The sequence below is a fragment of the Mandrillus leucophaeus genome, unplaced genomic scaffold (genome assembly GCF_000951045.1).
Source record: "Mandrillus leucophaeus isolate KB7577 unplaced genomic scaffold, Mleu.le_1.0 Scaffold999, whole genome shotgun sequence".
NCBI classification, from domain to species: Eukaryota; Metazoa; Chordata; class Mammalia; order Primates; family Cercopithecidae; genus Mandrillus; species Mandrillus leucophaeus.
The window spans coordinates 90,877-110,569 of NW_012110907.1; the positions used below are offsets into that span (position 1 = coordinate 90,877).

Sequence of the window (19,693 nt, forward strand, 5' to 3'; positions counted from 1 at the left end):
AAGAAGGAAGCTTTGCTTCAGAGGCAGTGTATAAAAGAGCCTTCCAGGGTTCGGGGGACTCATTTTGTGTTTCTTGGCTTGATAACAAAAATTTGTTGAAATCTATGAGGCACTAGGCTGAGGGTTATAAATACAAATAAAATATTTTCTGCTCACAGACCAATAAAGCTTTTGGTAAAAAGATAAATGTAGCAATTATAATAAAATAGAGGAACATTTTGATACTTTCCATAAAGGATACCCAAGCATATGTGAGCTATGGGTGGACTTCTAATTTCTTCAACACATACCGTACTTCCTCTATAATCTAGGCAGTAAAGTCAAAAGCTAAGATAAATAAGGGCAACAGAGAATAAGCAACAGCAATTACTACCTACGTGAAGAGACTCTGTTCTTCAGAAGAAACAAGTCACTGAATCAATCGCCTTTTCAGAACTGTGGAAGATCTGGCAGTAGCCACAGATGGACTATTTTCTGGGTAGTGGATATCACAAAGTTAACTAGAGAGTAGTGATCTCTTTAGATAGCTCAGTAGACTAAGTTGGCAAAAATATATTAAGTATCTGCTATCTGCTAAATCCTGTAAATGATTACATTACTTGAATTCATGGACAAGAATAATTCTGTTCTCTTCATAGAGATAAAGGTGTGTTCAATGAAAAAGAATTGGCCAGAAGCAGTGGCTAACGCCTGTAATCCCAGCACTTTGGGAGGCCGAGGTGGGTGAATCACGAGGTCGAGAGATTCAGACCATCCTGGCCAAAACGGTGAAACCCCGTCTCTACTAAAAATATAAAAATTAGCCGGGCATGGTGGCGGGCGCCTATAGTCCCAGCTACTCAGGAGGCTGAGGCAGGAGAATGACGTGAACCCAGGCGGTGGAGCTGGCAGTGAGCCGAAATCAGGTCACTGCACTCAAGCCTGGGCAACAGAGTGAGACTCTGTCTCAAAAAAAAAAAAAAAAGGAAAAAGAAAACAACAACTTGAACTGAATACATACATAGTATTATTGTTTGACCTCTGTTCTCTCTGTAAAATTCTCACTTATTCTAAGGAACCATTTCCATCTGGGTTGTTCTTGCTTATATGAATACCCTTCCCAGGCCTGGTTCTATCTACTGTGGAGATTGTGGTGGCAGACAGAAGTTCAAACATAATGCATGTTATTTATGTTGTTTCTTCTAATGAATGCATATTAATTGTCTACCTCTGATTTCAATGCTACATATCTTTATAAAATATGTTAAATATTTAACAAGATCATCCTAAAAATCCTAATTTTTAGTATTCTTTAATGTCATGTATTAATAATATTTTAAAATGTCAAGCTTCATGGAGCACAATTTACTTGAGAGGTAATCATACATACAATATTTAAGAAATCATTATTTTCACCTTTAATCCTAGATTATCTGACAATCTCATTTATGGTAGCAGAAGGAAAAATAAATATATTAAAATAAGTTGCTAGTCTCTATAGGACAAGATAAAATGTCAATTCTGGTAAGTTATTTAAACCACACCGTTTCTTTTAAATTTCCAGAAACCTATGAAAGCCTTTATCAAGAGAGTTTGTTTTCTTTTATTCTCAATACTATAATTTATTTATTATTAATGTTAAAACAAATAGTACAGGATATGGTAATGACATAGTCACACAGTACCAAATGACTTTATGTAAAATATTTTCTATCCTATCTACCCTCACTTCCATGCTCAGTATCCTGAGATACTCACAGTTTTTCACCTTCTGATTATCAATATAATTCTAAATAATATACTTGTTTCTTGTTATTTCTTCAGTTCTTACTATATATTTATATATAATATTTAATTAACAAGCAAATGTGTAAGATGAGGAATTTAATTTTCATTTCTCTCTTCCTCTTGGTTTTGTTTGATGTGTTATTTTTTTTATGTTGCTTAGACAACAATTCATTGTAAATAAATTCTGTTGCTCATTTCAACAACTCTATATATTATAGAAAGAATGTTTTATACTACATTACTAATTAACAAAGCTAAAACTGCTTATGTGTAGGTAACTTAGCAAATCTATGGAAATAAATAGGTGAAGGTGATCAGCCAACATATCCTCAAATATTATTATTTGCTTACATTTAGCATTCCAAAAGAAAAGCTAAGATTCAATTTTAATTTAATTTCTAGATAAGAAATTACTTATTTTATAATAGCAAAAATTGTTTAGGAAACATTGGTATATTTTTCTGACTATGAGATGCAGAATGGAACTGCAGAAAATCCTCAGATTTGAAATGCTTTCACAGGATCCTAATAGAGCCTCAGTTTTGGAAAAATTACTGCAGATTTAATTATATGAACCAGGAGTGATACAGCTTAACCTTAAGCTGACTTTGGCTGATGCAATCAGATTCCTCAGAGAAATGACTAGAAAGAGCTTGTCAACTCTTAACTCCTGTATTCAGACATACATATTTCAAACAACTTCAGATTTTTTATTCCATTTAGGGAGCAACACAGGTATTGCATACCAAGCAAATTGATTATTGTAAAAGTGCGTGTGTGTGTGTGTGTGTGCAAGATAGGGAGTGCAGCAGGAGGTCAAGAGTGGGGAGAGAGAGAGAGAGAGAGAGAGAGAGAGAAGCAGCGTGGGAGGAAAGGTTCAGTGAGAGTTGTGTGAGAGGAGCAATAATCTTCTGCATTTAATTGAGTAATTTTGATATTGATTTGAGGTTTTCATGGTTCTGATTCCACATTTAAAGGAGAGAATAGAGTATTAGTAAGTTGCTACTACCAACAACTTTTTATTTTCAGGAAAATATTGATAACATTTATACTGCTTAGGACCTATTAGTGATAATGAACTCAAGAGAAACCTCTACAGTGTCTATGATGTTTGAATTATTGGTCAATAATTATCCTTATTATACTTTCAGCATAAAATTAAGTATTATAATGTTTTAATATCATTGCTCTTTTTTTAGCATGCCATCATTATACATTTTTGCTGAGAACTGAAACTACTGACTTTTTATAAAAGTACATGACATATTTCAATGTTCTGTCATTTCAGAAGAAATAATGTGAGAACATTGCAGCAATTTTTTAGAATGTAAAGTTGTCAGATATTGAGACATACTAAGTGTTTGGGAACCAGTAGTTTAAGTTTCACAGCCCTCAGCCCAAATGTGTAATGGAATTTCCCTTTAGAATTACTTCCATTTAGAATTACCACTGACACATTTGGAATGAGGGTTGCAAAACTTAAAGTAGTGTTTCACAAACTGTGTTCTAAAGGTATTATTTCAAAAAGAGGTTAATGGGTGTTTCTTGAAAGTGAGCAAATAATATCCTTTTCTTAGAGAGTCAGTATGCAGATTAGCATAATTAAGTCTGAAAAGATTTGCGGTGCAGTTAATTGGTTTTCAAAACTGTATTTAATATCTTATTTCCCAGGTTTATCTGTGTCGATAAGCTTTTTATTATTTTTCAACATACCTATTATTGTACTTTTAGCATACTATTATGATCACAGTGGTCAGTAACCTCATATCACTTACCACCTGTTTTTGTAATGTTTTGTTGCAACAGAGCCACGCCCACTTGGGCTTTTGTGCTGTAGTGGCAGAGTTGACAGTAGCTGCAACATAGACAATATGGTTGGCAAAGCCTAAAGGTAGTTATTATCTGGTCCCTTACAGAAAAATGTTTGCCAGTCCTGATAGCACAACAGACTAGTACTGGACACCAAATTGGGAAACACTGAATAAAATAAATATGTTATAATTTTAAACATTATTTCTTATAGACCATTGCAAAATACATGTACATACCTGCATAATATAAAATCAATTTTAATTATATGAAATTTGCAATAATGTGACTTTTATTTTTATGAAGTTATTTACTTTAAGTATTTATATTTTAATATAATTAATGTATGTGAAACTAAAAAATGATTTAGCAAGGAAAGAATACAAGTATTCTTACAAATTTTGTCTAAGGAGAAGAGAAAACATTACTTCATAAACTATTTGATAGCCTGCTATTTCTTTTGTGAAATCCTCTAGAGAAAATTAAAAATGCATTATCATTCTTTGCTTTCCTTTTAGGAGTAGTTACTGATATAAATGTCTATGTGCATAATTACTATGTCTTACCATTTTGACTTTGAGGTTACTTTGCTTCCTCTTAACATTCAAAATTAACTAGCAAAAGGTATTAGATTATAAATGGTGAAACTTGAGTTTACTGTCTCAGATGTTGTATAGATTTCCAAACTAAAACATCTGTCTCAACTCTTCATGAAATATTAGTAATACAGCTAAAGAAAACTCTCTAATTTTTTTTTTCAGGAAGAACTGAACCCCATTGTTGTTACGCCACCAATCCAAGCCATAGATCAGGACCGAAATATTCAACCGCCATCAGATAGGCCAGGAATCCTCTATTCCATCCTTGTTGGTTTGTATCTGCTAACATTTTACACTATCAGTTACCATTCTAGAATCTTATAGAAACACAGTCTCTCAGTTCCAAGGAAATATTTTAAATAACAAAATTTTTTAAATTATTATTTGACATGATTATTACTTTTGTGTATAAACAAATTTTAAAATAATAATTCAATATATTTCCTTCCTCAATTAGTTGGACTGAAATGTGTAGAATGATAAATAAATAACTTTTATGGAAAAAGCAAAGCAATTCAAAGTATTAGGATATTAACCTGCATATTGGTATTTTTCTACATATCAACTTACCATAGAAAGCATTCTCTAGCACCAACTTTTAATATAAAATGAAAAACATTTCACTTGTATTTTATCTTTGGGTGGACACTATACATAATTCTGATAATATATGACTGAATTTAAAAAGAGCTATTTTGGAGCCATTTATAAAAAAAGGACGAGAGAGCATAATTACCCAAGGAAATATGATACATGAACCTTTGGCAAATATTTTTCTTGAAAAATTCCACAGAAGCTGTTCTAATCCATCCCTATGCATATACTACTGATTGTATCAAAAGCAAAAATGATGAGAAATTGATTATACTGCTCTTCTTAGATTGCTTTTGCTAAAATATGGATGTTGCTGACTTGTGTAGCCTCTAGACAGACAGAAGCATGTGAGAAAGGCTATATATCTTTTAAGGAAGAAGGGGCCTCTTTTGAAATGTGCTTGAAAAATAACTTTAATGCAGTTAAGCATTAGCCCTCAACGCCTTTCTGTTCTCTTACTTGAAGCCTATGTGCATACACACATACACAACAACCAACAGATAATAGATTTGCAAATTTTATACTGTATCCTACTTACAAATGCTGTCTGTAAAGAAAATTCTAGCAACTCTGTTTCAAGCCTTTGGTCTTTATAAGGACATAAATATCATAAGCAGAGCTCATATTATTATATTGTAAAAAGCTTTCATAAACATAAAACTATTTTAAGTCCATAGAGATTTTGGTATAGATAATAGGAAATAAGCATCATTTATTTCATTAACTGAAGGCTTTACTATATGTCAATCACTGTACTAGACGCCAAAGACACAAACATGAGAGATAAATGTTCTAGGTTAGGTAGTCATGGAGTCTGTGGCTAAAAAAAATTTAATAAAAAATTAAAAGATAGATTAAAATACAATATTTACGGCACTCTAAATAAAGTTTGAACCACATGTAGGCTCATGGGAGGAAAGCATTAAGCATTTTATGAGAATTGCTTAGGAAGAGTCATTTTAGCAGAAAGACAGGAGTTTCTAGGTGGAAAAAGAGAGAAAAGTATCTATATAGATAATGCAGCATGTGCAAAAGCCAAAGGATGAAAGTTTAGAATAGACTTGGAGAATTATGATACTCAGAGCCAGTTAGATGCATTGGTGTTCAAGTTTATTTCACTTTTAAAAGTTATTTGCGTTCTTTTTCTCAACAAATGATCACCTACAATTTGAAGCAAGCCATATCACTGACTTTGTGGAGCCGATTTTCTGGCAGTAGAGATAGGCAATAAACAATTACTATAATAAATCAGTGTTTATTATCAAAGGTAGAAAAGTGTGAATGCTATGGGGAAAATCGATCATATGAATGGGATTGGAAGAGCAGAGAAGGACTGTAGTAGATGTTGCAGTATTAAGTAGTATCATCAGTACTTGCGTCATCAAAAGCTAAGCTATTAGCAAAAGCTTACAGAGGCTGAGGAAGTTACTCAGGTTGACATTACTGGGAAGAGTCTCTAGGCAGAGATCAAAACTGAAGCTTGCCAGGTGGGTATCAGAAACAACAAGGGGGCCAGAAGTATTGGAAAGAAGTGAGTGAGGTAAAAGTAGAAAGGTGACAGATAAGAAGAAAGCAGAAACTAGAGAGCCTTGTATGTTATTTATCTACTTTGCATTTTTCTCTGAGTGAAATGAGGAGTCAATGAAAAAAATTTTAACAGAAAAGTGACACAGCGATGGAAAGTTTCATCAGCCTACAACTGTAGGATAATGAATTGTCCCGAACAATGGATATAAACTCTTACAATTATTTGCTCTCACAGCTAAGGTAAATGAATAATATCTTTTTACACTATTTACATTTTTAGAAGGAAGTGAATGGTAGGGGTTGAGAGTGTAGCCTCTGGAAATTGCACCGTCCATGTTAAAAATCATGACTTTAACTCACACTAGACTTATAATTTTAGTTGAGTTATTTAGCCCCTCTTTACCTGAAATTAGTCCTTCTTTTTTCTTCTTTTGAGACAGTGTCTTACTCTGTCACCCAGACTGGAGTGCAGTGGCACAATCATAGCTCACTGAAGCTTCGACCTCCTGGGCTCAAGTGATCCTCCTGCCTTAGCCTCCCAAAGTGCTAGGATTACAGGCGTGGGTCACTACCTGACCAGATTATTCTTCTTTAATATGGATTTAACAAAAATAGATCTTTGTACAAAAGGGTTGTGAGAATTTGATCCAATACATTGTAATTGTACATAATAATGCCTGGAAAAAAAGTTCATGCTCAATACATTTTAGTTGACATTGTTATTACCATTAGGAAGGAAAATAAGGCATGTTACCTAAGGCACATCAGTCTGGTACAAATGGAAACACAAAAACAAAAACCAGACACAACATAACACACACACACACACACACAGAAGAGAATGTCCATAACTCTGACTTCATGTACTTTGTCAAAACTCTTAATTTTCCTTAAATCCATCCAAATATTTCTGAATATATGTGTTTCTCCAAGCTCATGTTAAGTTACCACATGGAGGGCTCCTCTCCTGCTTACATTTGTTATAGACAGTCTCTTGTTTATGAGGATATGGATGTTGATGTCTATGACAAGGTCATCCAAGGACTGTTGTCAGCCTATTTCAATGGTCCTACTGTCATGATCGTCAATGGCAGAATTATTGACTAGCCAAAAGTCTTCAAAGGAAAAGCTAGAGAATGATGTTCATAGGGAGTTTATAAAAGTTTAACATATTTCTGGGAATCTAAAAAGACAAGAGCAAACTATATATACTCAGGAAACACTTGGAAAGGCCCTAAGCTGTCATCTCTTGCTGACCTTGAAACTCTGCAAATGTAGTAAGTAAAGGTCAAGATAGAACAACTCCATAAAGCAGCTAGACCTAAAAGATATATCTATAAAACACTCTACCCCCAACAGCAGAATAAGTATTCTTCTCAAGTGCGCCTAGAATGTTCTATTAGTATATCAGTATAGATCATATTAGGCCATAAAACCAATATCATTAAATTGAAAATGATTGAAATAATACGAACTCCATTATCTGACAAAAATGGAATGAAAGTAGAAATTAATAATGAAGGAAACTTTGGAAATTCACAAGTGTGTGGTAATTATACAACATTCTTAAATAATCAGTGACTCAAGGAAGAAATAAAATCAGAAAAATACTTTGAGACAAATAAAAATACATTATAACGTGTATTTTAATCTCTAATCAACAATGTAATGTTTATCACAAAGACATTGGAAAAGGTTAAGCAAACTAAAGAAGAAGAGCAGAAGAGAGGTCAGCTGTGGTGGCTCACGCCTATAATTCCAATATTTGGGTGCCTGAGGTAGGTGGATTGCTTGAGCTCTGGAATTTGAGACCAGTCTGGGTAATATAGAGAAACCCCATCCCTACCAAAATACAAAAATTAGCCCAGTGGTGTGCACCTGTGGCCTCAGCTACTGAGGAGGTTATAGTGTGAGAATCACTGGGTCCAGGAAGTCAAGGCTGCAGTGAGCCATGATCACACCATTTCACTCCAGCCTGGGTGATGGAGGAGGTTGGAGGTGACTCTGAAAAAAAAGAAAGAAGTAAGTAAGTAAGGAAGGAAGGAAGGAAGGAAGGAAGGAAAGAAAGAAGGAAAGCTAAACAACACAATAGAAATAATAGAGACTTCAGTGGAAAATAGTAAAAGAGGGATTAGGAAAACAGTAGAGATAAGAAATCAAGCCAAAATCAATTCTTTGAAATCATAAACATAATTGACAAATCTCTAGCTAGACTGACCAGGAATAAAAGAAATAAGATTCAATTTACTAACTTGGAACAAAAGAGAGGACCTTCTATTTAGCTTACAGGAATAAAAAATGTTATAAGGGAATATTATATACAATGTATGCCAACTAGACAAACTAGATGCAATGGACAAATTCCTGGAGGTAAGCTATTCAAATTGACCTCAGAAAAAATAAAAAATTGGGGCAGACTGATAACAAGTAAATTGACTTAGTAATCAAAAAGATCTTCCCACAAAGGAGAATTCTGCATCAGATAGATGCTTTACTGGTAAATTCTACCATTAGAGAACATTTAATACCCCTTCTCTGTTAGTCCATTCTTGCACCACTATAAAGAACTACCTATTACTGGCTAATTTATAAAGAAAAACAGGTTTAAGTGGCCTCAGGAAACTTTAAATCATGGCTGAAAGTGAAGGGGAAGTTGGCGCATCTTACATAGCCAGAGCAAGAGAGAGAAAGGATGGTGCTACACACTTTTAAACAAACAGATCTTGTGAGAATTCACTCACTGTCACCACTGTTACCAGAACAGCAAGGGGGAAATGTTCCCCCATGATTCAATCAACTCCTACTAGGTCCCTCCTCCTACATTGGAGATTACAATTTAACGTGAGATTTTGGTGGGGAAACAAATCCAAGCTATATCATGAAACCACTGGCCCCTCTGAAATCTCATGTCCTTTTCACATTGCAAAATACAATAATCCTTTCTCAGCAGTCCCCCAAGTCTTAACTGATTTCAGAATTAACTCAGAAGTCCACAGTCCAAAGTCTAATCTGAGACAAGGCAAGTTCCTTCCGCCTATGAGACTGAAAAAACTTACAAGATATAATGGGGATACAGGCATTGGGTGAATACATCCATTCCAAAAAAGGAAAAATCAGCCAAAGCAAAGGTGCCACAGTTCCCATGGAAATCCAAAACCCAAGAGAGCAGTCATTAAATCTTAAATCTCCAAAATGATCTCCTTTAACTTCATGTCTCATATCCAGGCCACGCTGATGCAAGGGGTGGGCTCCCAAGGCCTTGTGCATTTCTGCCTCTATGGCTTTGCACAGTACAGCCCTGTTGTCTGCTTTCTTGGGCTGGTGTTTAGTGCTTGTGGCTTTTCCAGGTGCACAGTGCAAGCTATCAGTGAATCTACCATTCCGGGGTCTGGAGAATAGTTGCCTTCTTCTCACGGCTCCACTAGGCAGTGTCCCAGTGGGAACTCTGTGTGGGGGCTCCCACCTCACATTTCCCTTCCACGGTGCCCTGGTAGAGGTCTTCCATGAGGGCTCCACCCCTGCAGAAGACTTCTGCCTAGACATCCAGACATTTCCATGCATCCTTTGAAATGTGAGCGGAGGCTTCCAAGCCTCAACTCTTGTCCTCTGTGTATCCACAGGTTTAACATCACATGGAAGCTGCCAAGGCTAATGGCTTGCATGCTCTGAAGCAGAGGCCTGAGATATATCTGGGGACCATGTAGGCATGGCTAGAGATGGAATGGCTAGATGCAGGGAGCAGTGTCCTGAGGTTGCACAGGGCAGTGCAGCCATGAGCCTGGCCCACAAAACCATCATTTCCCCCTAAGCCTCAAGGCCTGTGATGGAAAAGGCTGCCATGAAGGTCTCTGAAAGAAAAGCATAATCTGTGGACCCCTTAATCATATATGTAGATGAAATTTCTGCTTCTAATTATGTTATCAAGCCTTACCATTTTTAATGTAAATGTTAATAGCTATCAAGCACTGTTTCAGCACTGTCATTAATAATGATATCATACAATATGTATTTCTTTCTAATAATAGAAGAAAGTTTGCTGACTTTAGCTTGTAACAGTAGCTTGTAGTATTAGGTACTTTTATATGAGCACCTAATGTGTGAAAAGTAATATGTATTAAATATCATATATATGATTTATGTGATACATACTAAACTATAAATATTATAATATTGTTAACAGTAATTTTTCTTATTTTTCAAAGTATGATTATAATAATATTATTAATATTCTGGCAACTAAAATGTTGGTGCCACATATTAAGAATGGAGATACCAGAGCCAGAAACTTTGGTTTAATTTTTTTTTTATAAACCTTCATTAACTCTGGTAGGTATTATCAAGTATTAGCACTTTCATGGCCAGGTATATGGTATAATCATATTGGAAATATGAAGAGAAAGACACATTTTTTATCCCTTCCTCAATGCATATATCACATTGAGAAGAGATGAAAATGTTCCTGGGCCTTACATTTCTTCTATTGTGTATTTCATATTTCACAGTTACCAGAAAAAAGTCCATATTTTTTCTTTGTATCCTTTTTTGCTTTCTTATTTTTTGTTTATATTTTCTTTTGTTTCATGATCCTTGTGCTACACAACCGAGTTCTTTTAACTGAACACTTATAGCTGAGCACATGTGGTTTTTCAAACATTATGTAACCTTAAATATACCCCCTGAGGTGCATTTTTCCTCATGCCTTACCATTCTCCAGAATGCTTCTAATTTTACTGTACTTCTACATTTTGGAAATTATTTTTTAAAGAAAATATTCTTTATAGAATTTATGTAAAATAGTCTGTTTAATCATATGTGCACCTGCCTTTTAAGAAGGCAAAAGTGAAAGCTACCAAACTTCTGAAGGCCTGATCCCAGAACTGAATCAGTAGAAATAATCCGCCATCATATATTGGTCAAAGCAAGAACAATTCCTGCCCAGATTTAAGGTGAGAGGAATAAAAGAGTATTTTACTTGTTAGGAAACAAAAAATGTTTTCCATCTTAGATCTAATTCAAGTAATTCAAGGAGATGAGAAGGTTCATAAAGTGGAGCTCTGAACTTAAAGATGTAAGTAAGTTTAGGCAAGATTGTGTGTGGATGTTAGTGAATTATTCCATTTTCATGCTGCTGATAAAGACATACCTGAGACTACGCAATTTAAAAAAGAAAGAAGTTTAACGGACTTACAGTTACACATGGCTGGGAAGGCCTCACAATCATGGCAGAAGGTTAATGGCATGTCTCACATGGCAAAACAAGAAAAGAGAGCTTGTGGATGGAAACTCCCCCTTTTAATACCATCACATCTTGTGAGATGTACTCACTTTCATGAGAAGAGTATGGGAAAGACCCACCTTCATGATTCAATTACCTCCCACAAGGTTCCTTCCATGAGATGCGGGAACTGTGGGAGTTACAATTCAAGATGAGATTTCGGTGGGGACACAGCCGAAACCATATCATTGTTAATGATAACTACATTTTATAACGAATACATAATTTTTCTGATCCTTCATCCCATGAGTTAAAAAATATTTTAGAGTACACACTCTTAATATTTAAGAATTATACATGTATTTTATCAGTCATTAAAGTTTCCATGTTCAGATATCACATACAAAATGATTAATTGTATTATATATAAGTCAACATTATAAATAATTATATTAATTACATCAAAATTGTCAGTCTGACTTTATTTATGGTCTGCCTGGATCGCTATAGTTTTGACCATGGTCAGGAATAACATGACTGATTAAGCTGTTTTAGCAGAGGAATGGAAAGTGATTTTTCCATCTCTGTTGGTGTTCACTTCTGCACACATCATTAGTGTTACCTTTAATCTCAGGTTTATTTGCAGACATATTTCTCAGCTATTTCTTCATTTTTTGAGCTTTAGTTTGGTGTAAAATTAATACTGTAAAATACAGATCCCTTTACCTGGCCAAATGTAAACTAAAAGTCATTGCAATGTATTGAAAGCAAACAAACAGGAGAGAATGCTGCTTGTGATGCTTACTTTTATGTGTCAGCATGACTGGTTTAAGGCACATAGAAAGAGCTGGCAAAACATTATTTCTGGGTCTAAGAGATTGTTTCAAAAAGACACTAATATTTCAATCAGAAGACTGAGTGAAGAAGATCTGCTCTCACCAATATGGGCAAGCATCATCCAGTCCATTGAGGGCCTGAATAGAACAAAAAGACAGAGGAACGGTGAGTTCTCTCTTCTTGAACTGGAACTTCCATCTTCTGCCGTCAAACATTAGAGTGCTTAGTTCTCAGGCTTTCAGATTCTGAGACTTATACCAGTGGCTCCCCTGGTTCTTAGGCGTCTGGACCTAGCAAAAAATGCACCACCAATTTTTCTGGTTCTCTAATTTGCAGATGGTAAATGGTCTTAGCATTCATAACAAATGATATGCCTTGGCTGTGTCACCGCCTAAATCTCATTTTGAATTCCCACATGTTGTGGGAAGGACAAGGTGGGAGGAAATTGAGTAATGGGGGCAAGGCTTTCCTGTGCTGTTATTGTAATAGTGAATAAGTCTCACAAGATCTGATGATATTTTCAAAAAGAGGAGTTCCCCTGCACAAGGGCTCTCTCTCTTTGCCTGCTGCCATCTGTGTAAAATGTGACTTGCTCCTCTTTACCTTCCACCATGATTGTGAGGTTTCCCCAGTCATGTGGAACTGTAAGTCCAGTTAAACCTTTTTCTTTTGTAAATTACCTAGTCTCTGGTATGTCTTTATCAGCAGTGTGGAAATGAACTAATACAGTAAATTGGTAACAGAAATGGAGTGTTGCTGAAAATAGACGGAAAAATGTGTAAATGACTTTGGAACTGGGTAACAGGCAGAGATTGGAACAGTTTGCAGGGCTCAGTAGAAGACAGGAAGATGTGGGAAAGTTTGGAGCTCTCTAGAGACTTACTGAATGGCTTTGACCAAAATGCTGATAATGATATTAACAATGAAATCCAGCCTGAGGTGGTCTCAGATGAAGATGAGGAACTTGCTGGTAACTGGAGCAAAGGTGACTCTTGCTGTGATTTAGCAAAGAGACTGGCAGCATTTTGCCCCTGCCCTACAAAATTATGGAACTTTGAACTTGAGAGAGATGATTGAGGGTATCTGGTGGAAGAAATTTCTAAGTAGCAAAGCATTCAAGAGGTGACTTGGGTGCTGTTAAAGGCATTCAGTTTTATTAGGGAAATGGCATAAAAGTTCAAAAAATTTACAGCTTGATAATTTGATAGAAAAGAAAATCCCATTTTCTGAGGATAAATTCAAGCTGGCTGCAGAAATTTGCATAAGTAACGAGGAGCTGTATGTTAATCCTGAAGATAATGGGACAAATGTCTCCAGGGTATGTCAGAGGTCTTCATGACAGCCCCTCCCACCACCAGCCTGGAGGCCTGGGGGAGAAAAGATGGTTTTGTGGGCTGCGCCCAGGATCTCTGTGCTGTGTGCAGCCTTGGAACTTGTTTTCTTATGTCCCAACTGCTCCAGCTATGGCTGAAAGGGACCAACATAGAGCTGGGGCCCTGCCTTCAGAAGGTGCAAGCCACAAGCATCAGCAGCTTCCACATAGTATTGAGCCTGTGAATGCAGAGAAGTCAAGAATTGAGGTTTGGGAAGCTCAACCTAGATTTCAGAAGATGTGTGGAAATGCCTTGTATGTCAAGGCAGAAGTATGGTTCAGTGGCAGGGCTCTCATGAAGAACCTGTGCTAGTGCAGTGCAGGAGGGAAACTTGGGGTCAGAGCCTCCACACAGAGTCCCTACTGGGGCATCACCTAGAGGAGCTGTGAGAAGATGGCCACCATCCTACAGAACCCAGAATGGTAGATCCACCAACAGCTTGAACAGTACGTCTGGAAAAACCACAGACACCCAACACCAGCCCATGAAAGCAGCCAGGAAGGGGCTACACTCTGTAAAACAACAGGGGTGGAGTTGTCCAAGGCTGTGGAAGCACACCACTTACATCAGTGTCACCTGGATGTGAGAAATGGAGTCAAAGGAGATCATTTCAGAGCTTGAAGATTTGACTTATCTGCTGGGTTTTGGACTTGGGGGCTGTAGTCCCTTTGTTTTGGCCAATTTCTCCCATTTGGAATGGCTGTATTTATCTGATGCCTATATCCCCACTGTATCTAGAAAGTTACTAACCTGCTTTTGATTTTACAGATGCATAGATAGAAGGAACTTGCCTTGTCTCCAGTGAGACTTTGGACTGTGGACTTTTGAGTTAATACGGAAATGAGTTAACACTTTGGAGGACTATTGAAAAGGCATGATTTATTTTGAAGTGTGGGGACATGAAATTTGAGAGAGGCCAGGTGCAGAATGATATGCTTTGGCTGTGTCCCAGCCAAATCTCACCTAGAGATGAGATCTCACTATGCTATGCAGGCTGGTCTCAAACTCCTGACACAGGTGATCCGCCCATCTCAGCCTCCCAAGTGCTGGGATTATAGGCATGAGCCACTGTGCCTAGCCGTAGATCTCATCTTGAATTCCCACGTGTTGTGGGAGGGACGATATGGGAGATAATTGAATAATGGGGGCAAGTCTTTCCCCTGCTGTTCTCAGGATAGTGAATAGTCTCACAAGATCTGATGGTTTTAAAAAGAGGAGTTCCCCTGCAGAAGCTCTCTCTGTCTCTCTTTGCCTGCTGCCATCCATGTAAGAAGTGACTTGCTTCTCCTTGCCTCCCACCATGATTGTGAGGCTTCCCCAGCCACGTGGAATTGTAAATTCCAATTAAATCTTTTTCTTTTGTAAATTGCACAGTCTTGGGTATGTCTTTTCAGCCGTGTGAAAATGGACTAATACAACAAATTCCCATAACCAATCAGCCAATTGATTGAGAGAATCTCTCTCTCTCTCTCTCTCTGTCTCTCTTTCTCACTGTCAGTACTAATATGTCCTTATAGCCTATTTGTTTTGTTTCCCTAAAGAAATCTGAATAATACACTGCTGCTTATCCCTTCACATTGTATACTCGCCACATCTCCCTCAAGATTCCTTGCTTGTCTCTAAAATATACAGAGACACACTGTCAGTATATAAAGCATTAGCTAAGTTTACTTTTGTATTATTTTATTTAAAGATAAATATAAAATTAAAGTCTGAATAGGAGTGGTAATAACATGGGTCTATGCCCCTAAAACATTAAAGCTTAAGATCTGTGCATTTCACTATATGTAAATTGAATCAATCAATAAAGAAAAATACATTTATACTTTTTTTTCTCAATTTGATTTTAGGGGTTACCACAGTACACAATAGGAAAAATTTTGTCTAGATAATTGGACAATAAAAATAGCATTTTAGAAAGTTTCCTTCAGTGATTATAAGGGAATGGAATGCCAGAAGATATTAGTAGGCTATCACTGTGGTACAAGTATGAAATAACAAAGTTCTGAGTAAGGTAAGAGATTAGGACTATGACAAAGAAACACATGAGAGAGACTTTCTAAGGTAAGAAAGAATCACTTGCAGAATGAATAGAGAATTGGCTAGTAAAAGTAACGGGGATTTGAAGCCACATAGTCATAAAAAGTGGTGGTACTATTAGCAATAACATAGTTACTGAATTTTGTAATTATTGATATGTTTAAAAAATAGACATGAACGTATCATGTACCATGAAGAGGTGACTTTCAAACTTTAAAGGCTACAAGAATTCAGTGAGATTATTCAAAGTGCATTCTCTTGACCTCCCTTTTCAGAGCTTCTGATTCAGAAGATCTGGGACAAGATCTTGGTCTTTCTAGTGTGGATATGCCTGAACTATACTCTCAGAAGCATTGTCATAAATATGCACAGGAAAAGCAACCCAATAAAATCTTTGGTAAAATTTTTTGAAGTTGAGATATTGGCTACTAATATAAGAATTTTAGTTCTCCTTAATAATATGTAAAATTTTATTTGAATTAGTTTGGTGGCTATTATACAGTTATTAAAAACACTTTGGATAAGAAAATGAAGTTTGTTATTTATAACAAACAGCTGAAAAATACGTTTTGCAAAGGAGATTTAGAACTGAAGATGTTTGGAAGATGTAAAAGCAGGACAAAGGTAGTTTACTTTTTGCATTTATAATTATCAAAGAATGCACTAAGAAAATGTAGTAGCTGAAAAGAAAAAGTGCTGAAGTTAAAATTAATGGAAGAAAATAATGAAAATTAGAGGTAATATTTCTAATATATATTTGAAACTAGGGATAACTTGATACAAAAACAAATGTGTTATTAGGGCGTAGATGAAAATAATGGTTAAAATTATCAACGAAATTCTAGTTACGTAAAAGGGATAGCAGATGAATTTAATGTCAAAGGAATGGAATATTAATATAATTAGTCCCAAGATCAAATAAAGGAATGACTAAAAAAATAAAACGCAGAGCTTTGGAGATGGTTCAGAAGCAGCTATATTTTTAGATGAATTAAGTTTTGCTAAATAGAGTTTATATTACATTTTCTAAGTGGGATGAATAAGGGATTCTGTAGGGTCTTTGAACTTAGACAGTTTTTTCTATTCTTGTACAATGTTTTTACATTTCAATACCTTGGCTTCTGCAGGGTATTCAGCATTCATGGGTCATTAAAAGGTTTTCCCCAAAAAATTACCTGGAAAAAAGTTACATGTTATAATTGTTTTTGTTCTACCAAAGGAAATTGTGGGTGTTTTCATAAGCAGTATTTTATTGAAACTGACCATAATTTCTATATATCTATAATGTGAAAATTTGAGGAATTATCACAAATCTTCATGGCACCCAGAAGACGGTGTTCTCTTTTACTTTTGTGTTAATCAGGTTGCTAATTTTATATGTAAAGATATATATTTTTGGTGGGGAAGGGAAAACTTTGATACTGTATTTTTTTAGGTAGTGCTCCTTTGAAGTATATTAGATGTACATTTTCAAATATATCAAGTATTTAAAACAAATGCTTTCCTGAATGGGACTCTTTGGGTAAAAATTACAGAGGTGAACTTAAGTTCATCTTGGCGGTAAAGGAAATTCATTAAAAGGACTTTGATTTCTTCCAGAATTCAAGGAACTGTCAAAAACTATAACATTTTAAGAAGCAGAAACAGGAATTTCAAGGTGAGGGATTAGAGTAGAGGGCCTTTCCTCTAGATGCCCATTATTTTTGTGGTACAGATTGTACATCCATCTTCTGATTCTTTGCTCTAAATAAAAATTGTTGAAAGATGAAGTGATAATTATATAGTTTAGGTCAGGCATCCACACTTCCTTCCACTTACTATATGTATGGAATCAGAAGTTCTATGCTAATAAATGATGGGCAAATACAGCTATGAGAAAAAACTGTGAAGGTATAAACACTTTAAAAATAATATGAAGCAAAAGGCAATTAAAAGAAGGAAAAGTTAATCTTTACAATCAACATTGCAGAACAATTGGACAGCCATATGTAAACAAATAAACTGCAATCCATACCTTACACTATGTACAAAAACCAACTTGAAAGACTTTCTATACATAATGTAAGAGCTAAAACTATAAAGCATCTAAAAGATAATATTGATAAAATTTTTTATGAACTTAGGGTTGGCAACAATTTCTTTTTTGTTGTTGTTTGGAGATGGAGTTTTGCTCTTGTTGCCCAGACTGGAGTGCAATGGTGCAATCTCGGCTCACCACAACCTCTACCTCCCAGGTTCAAGCAATTTTCCTGCCTCAGCCTCCCGAGTACCTATGATTACAGGCATGTGCCACCACGCCTGGCTAATTCTGTATTTTTAGTAGACACAGGGTTTCTCCATGTTGATCAGGCTGGTTTCGAACTCCTGACCTCAGGTGATCCCCCGACCTTGGCCTCCCAAAGTGTTGGGATTACAGGCGTGAGTCACTGCACCTGGCTGGCAACAATTTATTAAATATAACAAATGCAAATCTATAAAAGAAAAAATTTAAAATTTGACTTCATCAAAGTAAAAATGCATTTGCTCTTCAAAAGACACTGATAATAGACTGAAAAAGCAACTGACAGAAAAGGAGAATATATTTGCAAAATGTATCCAACAAGTGACTTGTTTGGGGAATATATGAAAACACAATTTAATAAAAATGAGACAATTATAAAATGGCAAAAAGGTTTAACAAATTAATACAGATTTACAAAAAAAATAAGAATGTGAAAAGTTGCTCAATATCATTAGCTAATTGGGAAATGCAAACTAATACCTCAATGAATATCACTACATACACACCAGAATGGCCAAAATTTTAAAAAGACTGACAATATCAAGTGTTGGTGAAAATATGGGGGATCTGAAATGCCCATATGTGGCTGGTAAGAATGTAAAATGCTATACACACATTGGAAAAATAGTTTGACAATTTCTTTACAAGTTAAACATTACTGAACAATGAAAATATGATATTATTGATACATAGCAACTTGGATGAATCTCTAATGCTTTATACTGAGTTGAAAGTAGCCAATCTCCAAATCTTTATACTATACAATTCCATCTAAATGTCATTCTCATAAAAATGAAAGTATGGTGGTGGTGAACAAATTAGTGGTTGCGAAGGATTAAACTTTGGGGTTGGAATACACAAAGTAGTTATTTCATCATAAAACCATTCTATATCCTGATTGTGGTATTGACTACACAAACGTATACATAACTGAAAATTAATAGACTTGCTACCTGCCCACAAATTCTTTTTTTTTTTTTTCTTTTTTTCTTTTGAGACAGAGTCTGGCTCTGTGCAATGTCATAATCCCGGCTCACCGCAACCTGCGTCTCGTGGGTTCAAGTGATTGTCCTGCCTCAGCCTCCCAAGGAGCTGGGACTACAGGCACGCACCACCACGCCCAACTAATTTTTGTATTTTTAGTAGAAATGAGTTTCCACCATTTTGGCCAGCACAGTTTCAATCTCTTGACCTCGTGATCTGCCCACTTTGGCCTCCTAAAGTGCTGGGATTACAGGTGTGAGCCACTGCACCTGGCCCAAAAATTCTTAATACAACATTTAGACATACAAATATCACATAGCCTAGCCATTACACTCCTAGATATTTACTCAAGATAAATGAAAGCAGAGATTCATTCAGAGATGTATACAAGAAAGTTCATAGCAGCTTTATTTGTGACTGGAGGCAACTCAAGTGTTCATCAACATGTGAATAGATAAATGAATTGTAGTATATCCATACAATAGAATAACACTTAGGCAATAGAAATAAATAAACTATTGATAAACGAAACAACATGGACTTCACAATCATTATGCTAATCGAAAGAAGCCAGACACACCTAAGAAAAGAATATATACTGTAAGGACGGGCAGGGTGGTTCATGCCTGTAATCCCACCCTGTTGGGAGGCTGAGGCCAGTGGATCA

General features: G+C 35.9%; 1 protein-coding gene across 1 annotated transcript in view; it reads left to right on the plus strand.

Annotated features, from left to right (window-relative positions):
* The window catches only part of PCDH15 (protocadherin-related 15), a gene marked incomplete at its 5' end in the record, with an annotated part of 518,346 nt that overhangs the window by 87,156 nt on the left and 411,497 nt on the right, over window positions 1-19,693 (plus strand). Inside the window, one exon of the mRNA XM_011971273.1 lies at window positions 4,338-4,446. Within this exon, the coding sequence (XP_011826663.1) occupies window positions 4,338-4,446 (109 nt within the window). The remainder of the gene's footprint in view (window positions 1-4,337; window positions 4,447-19,693) is intronic.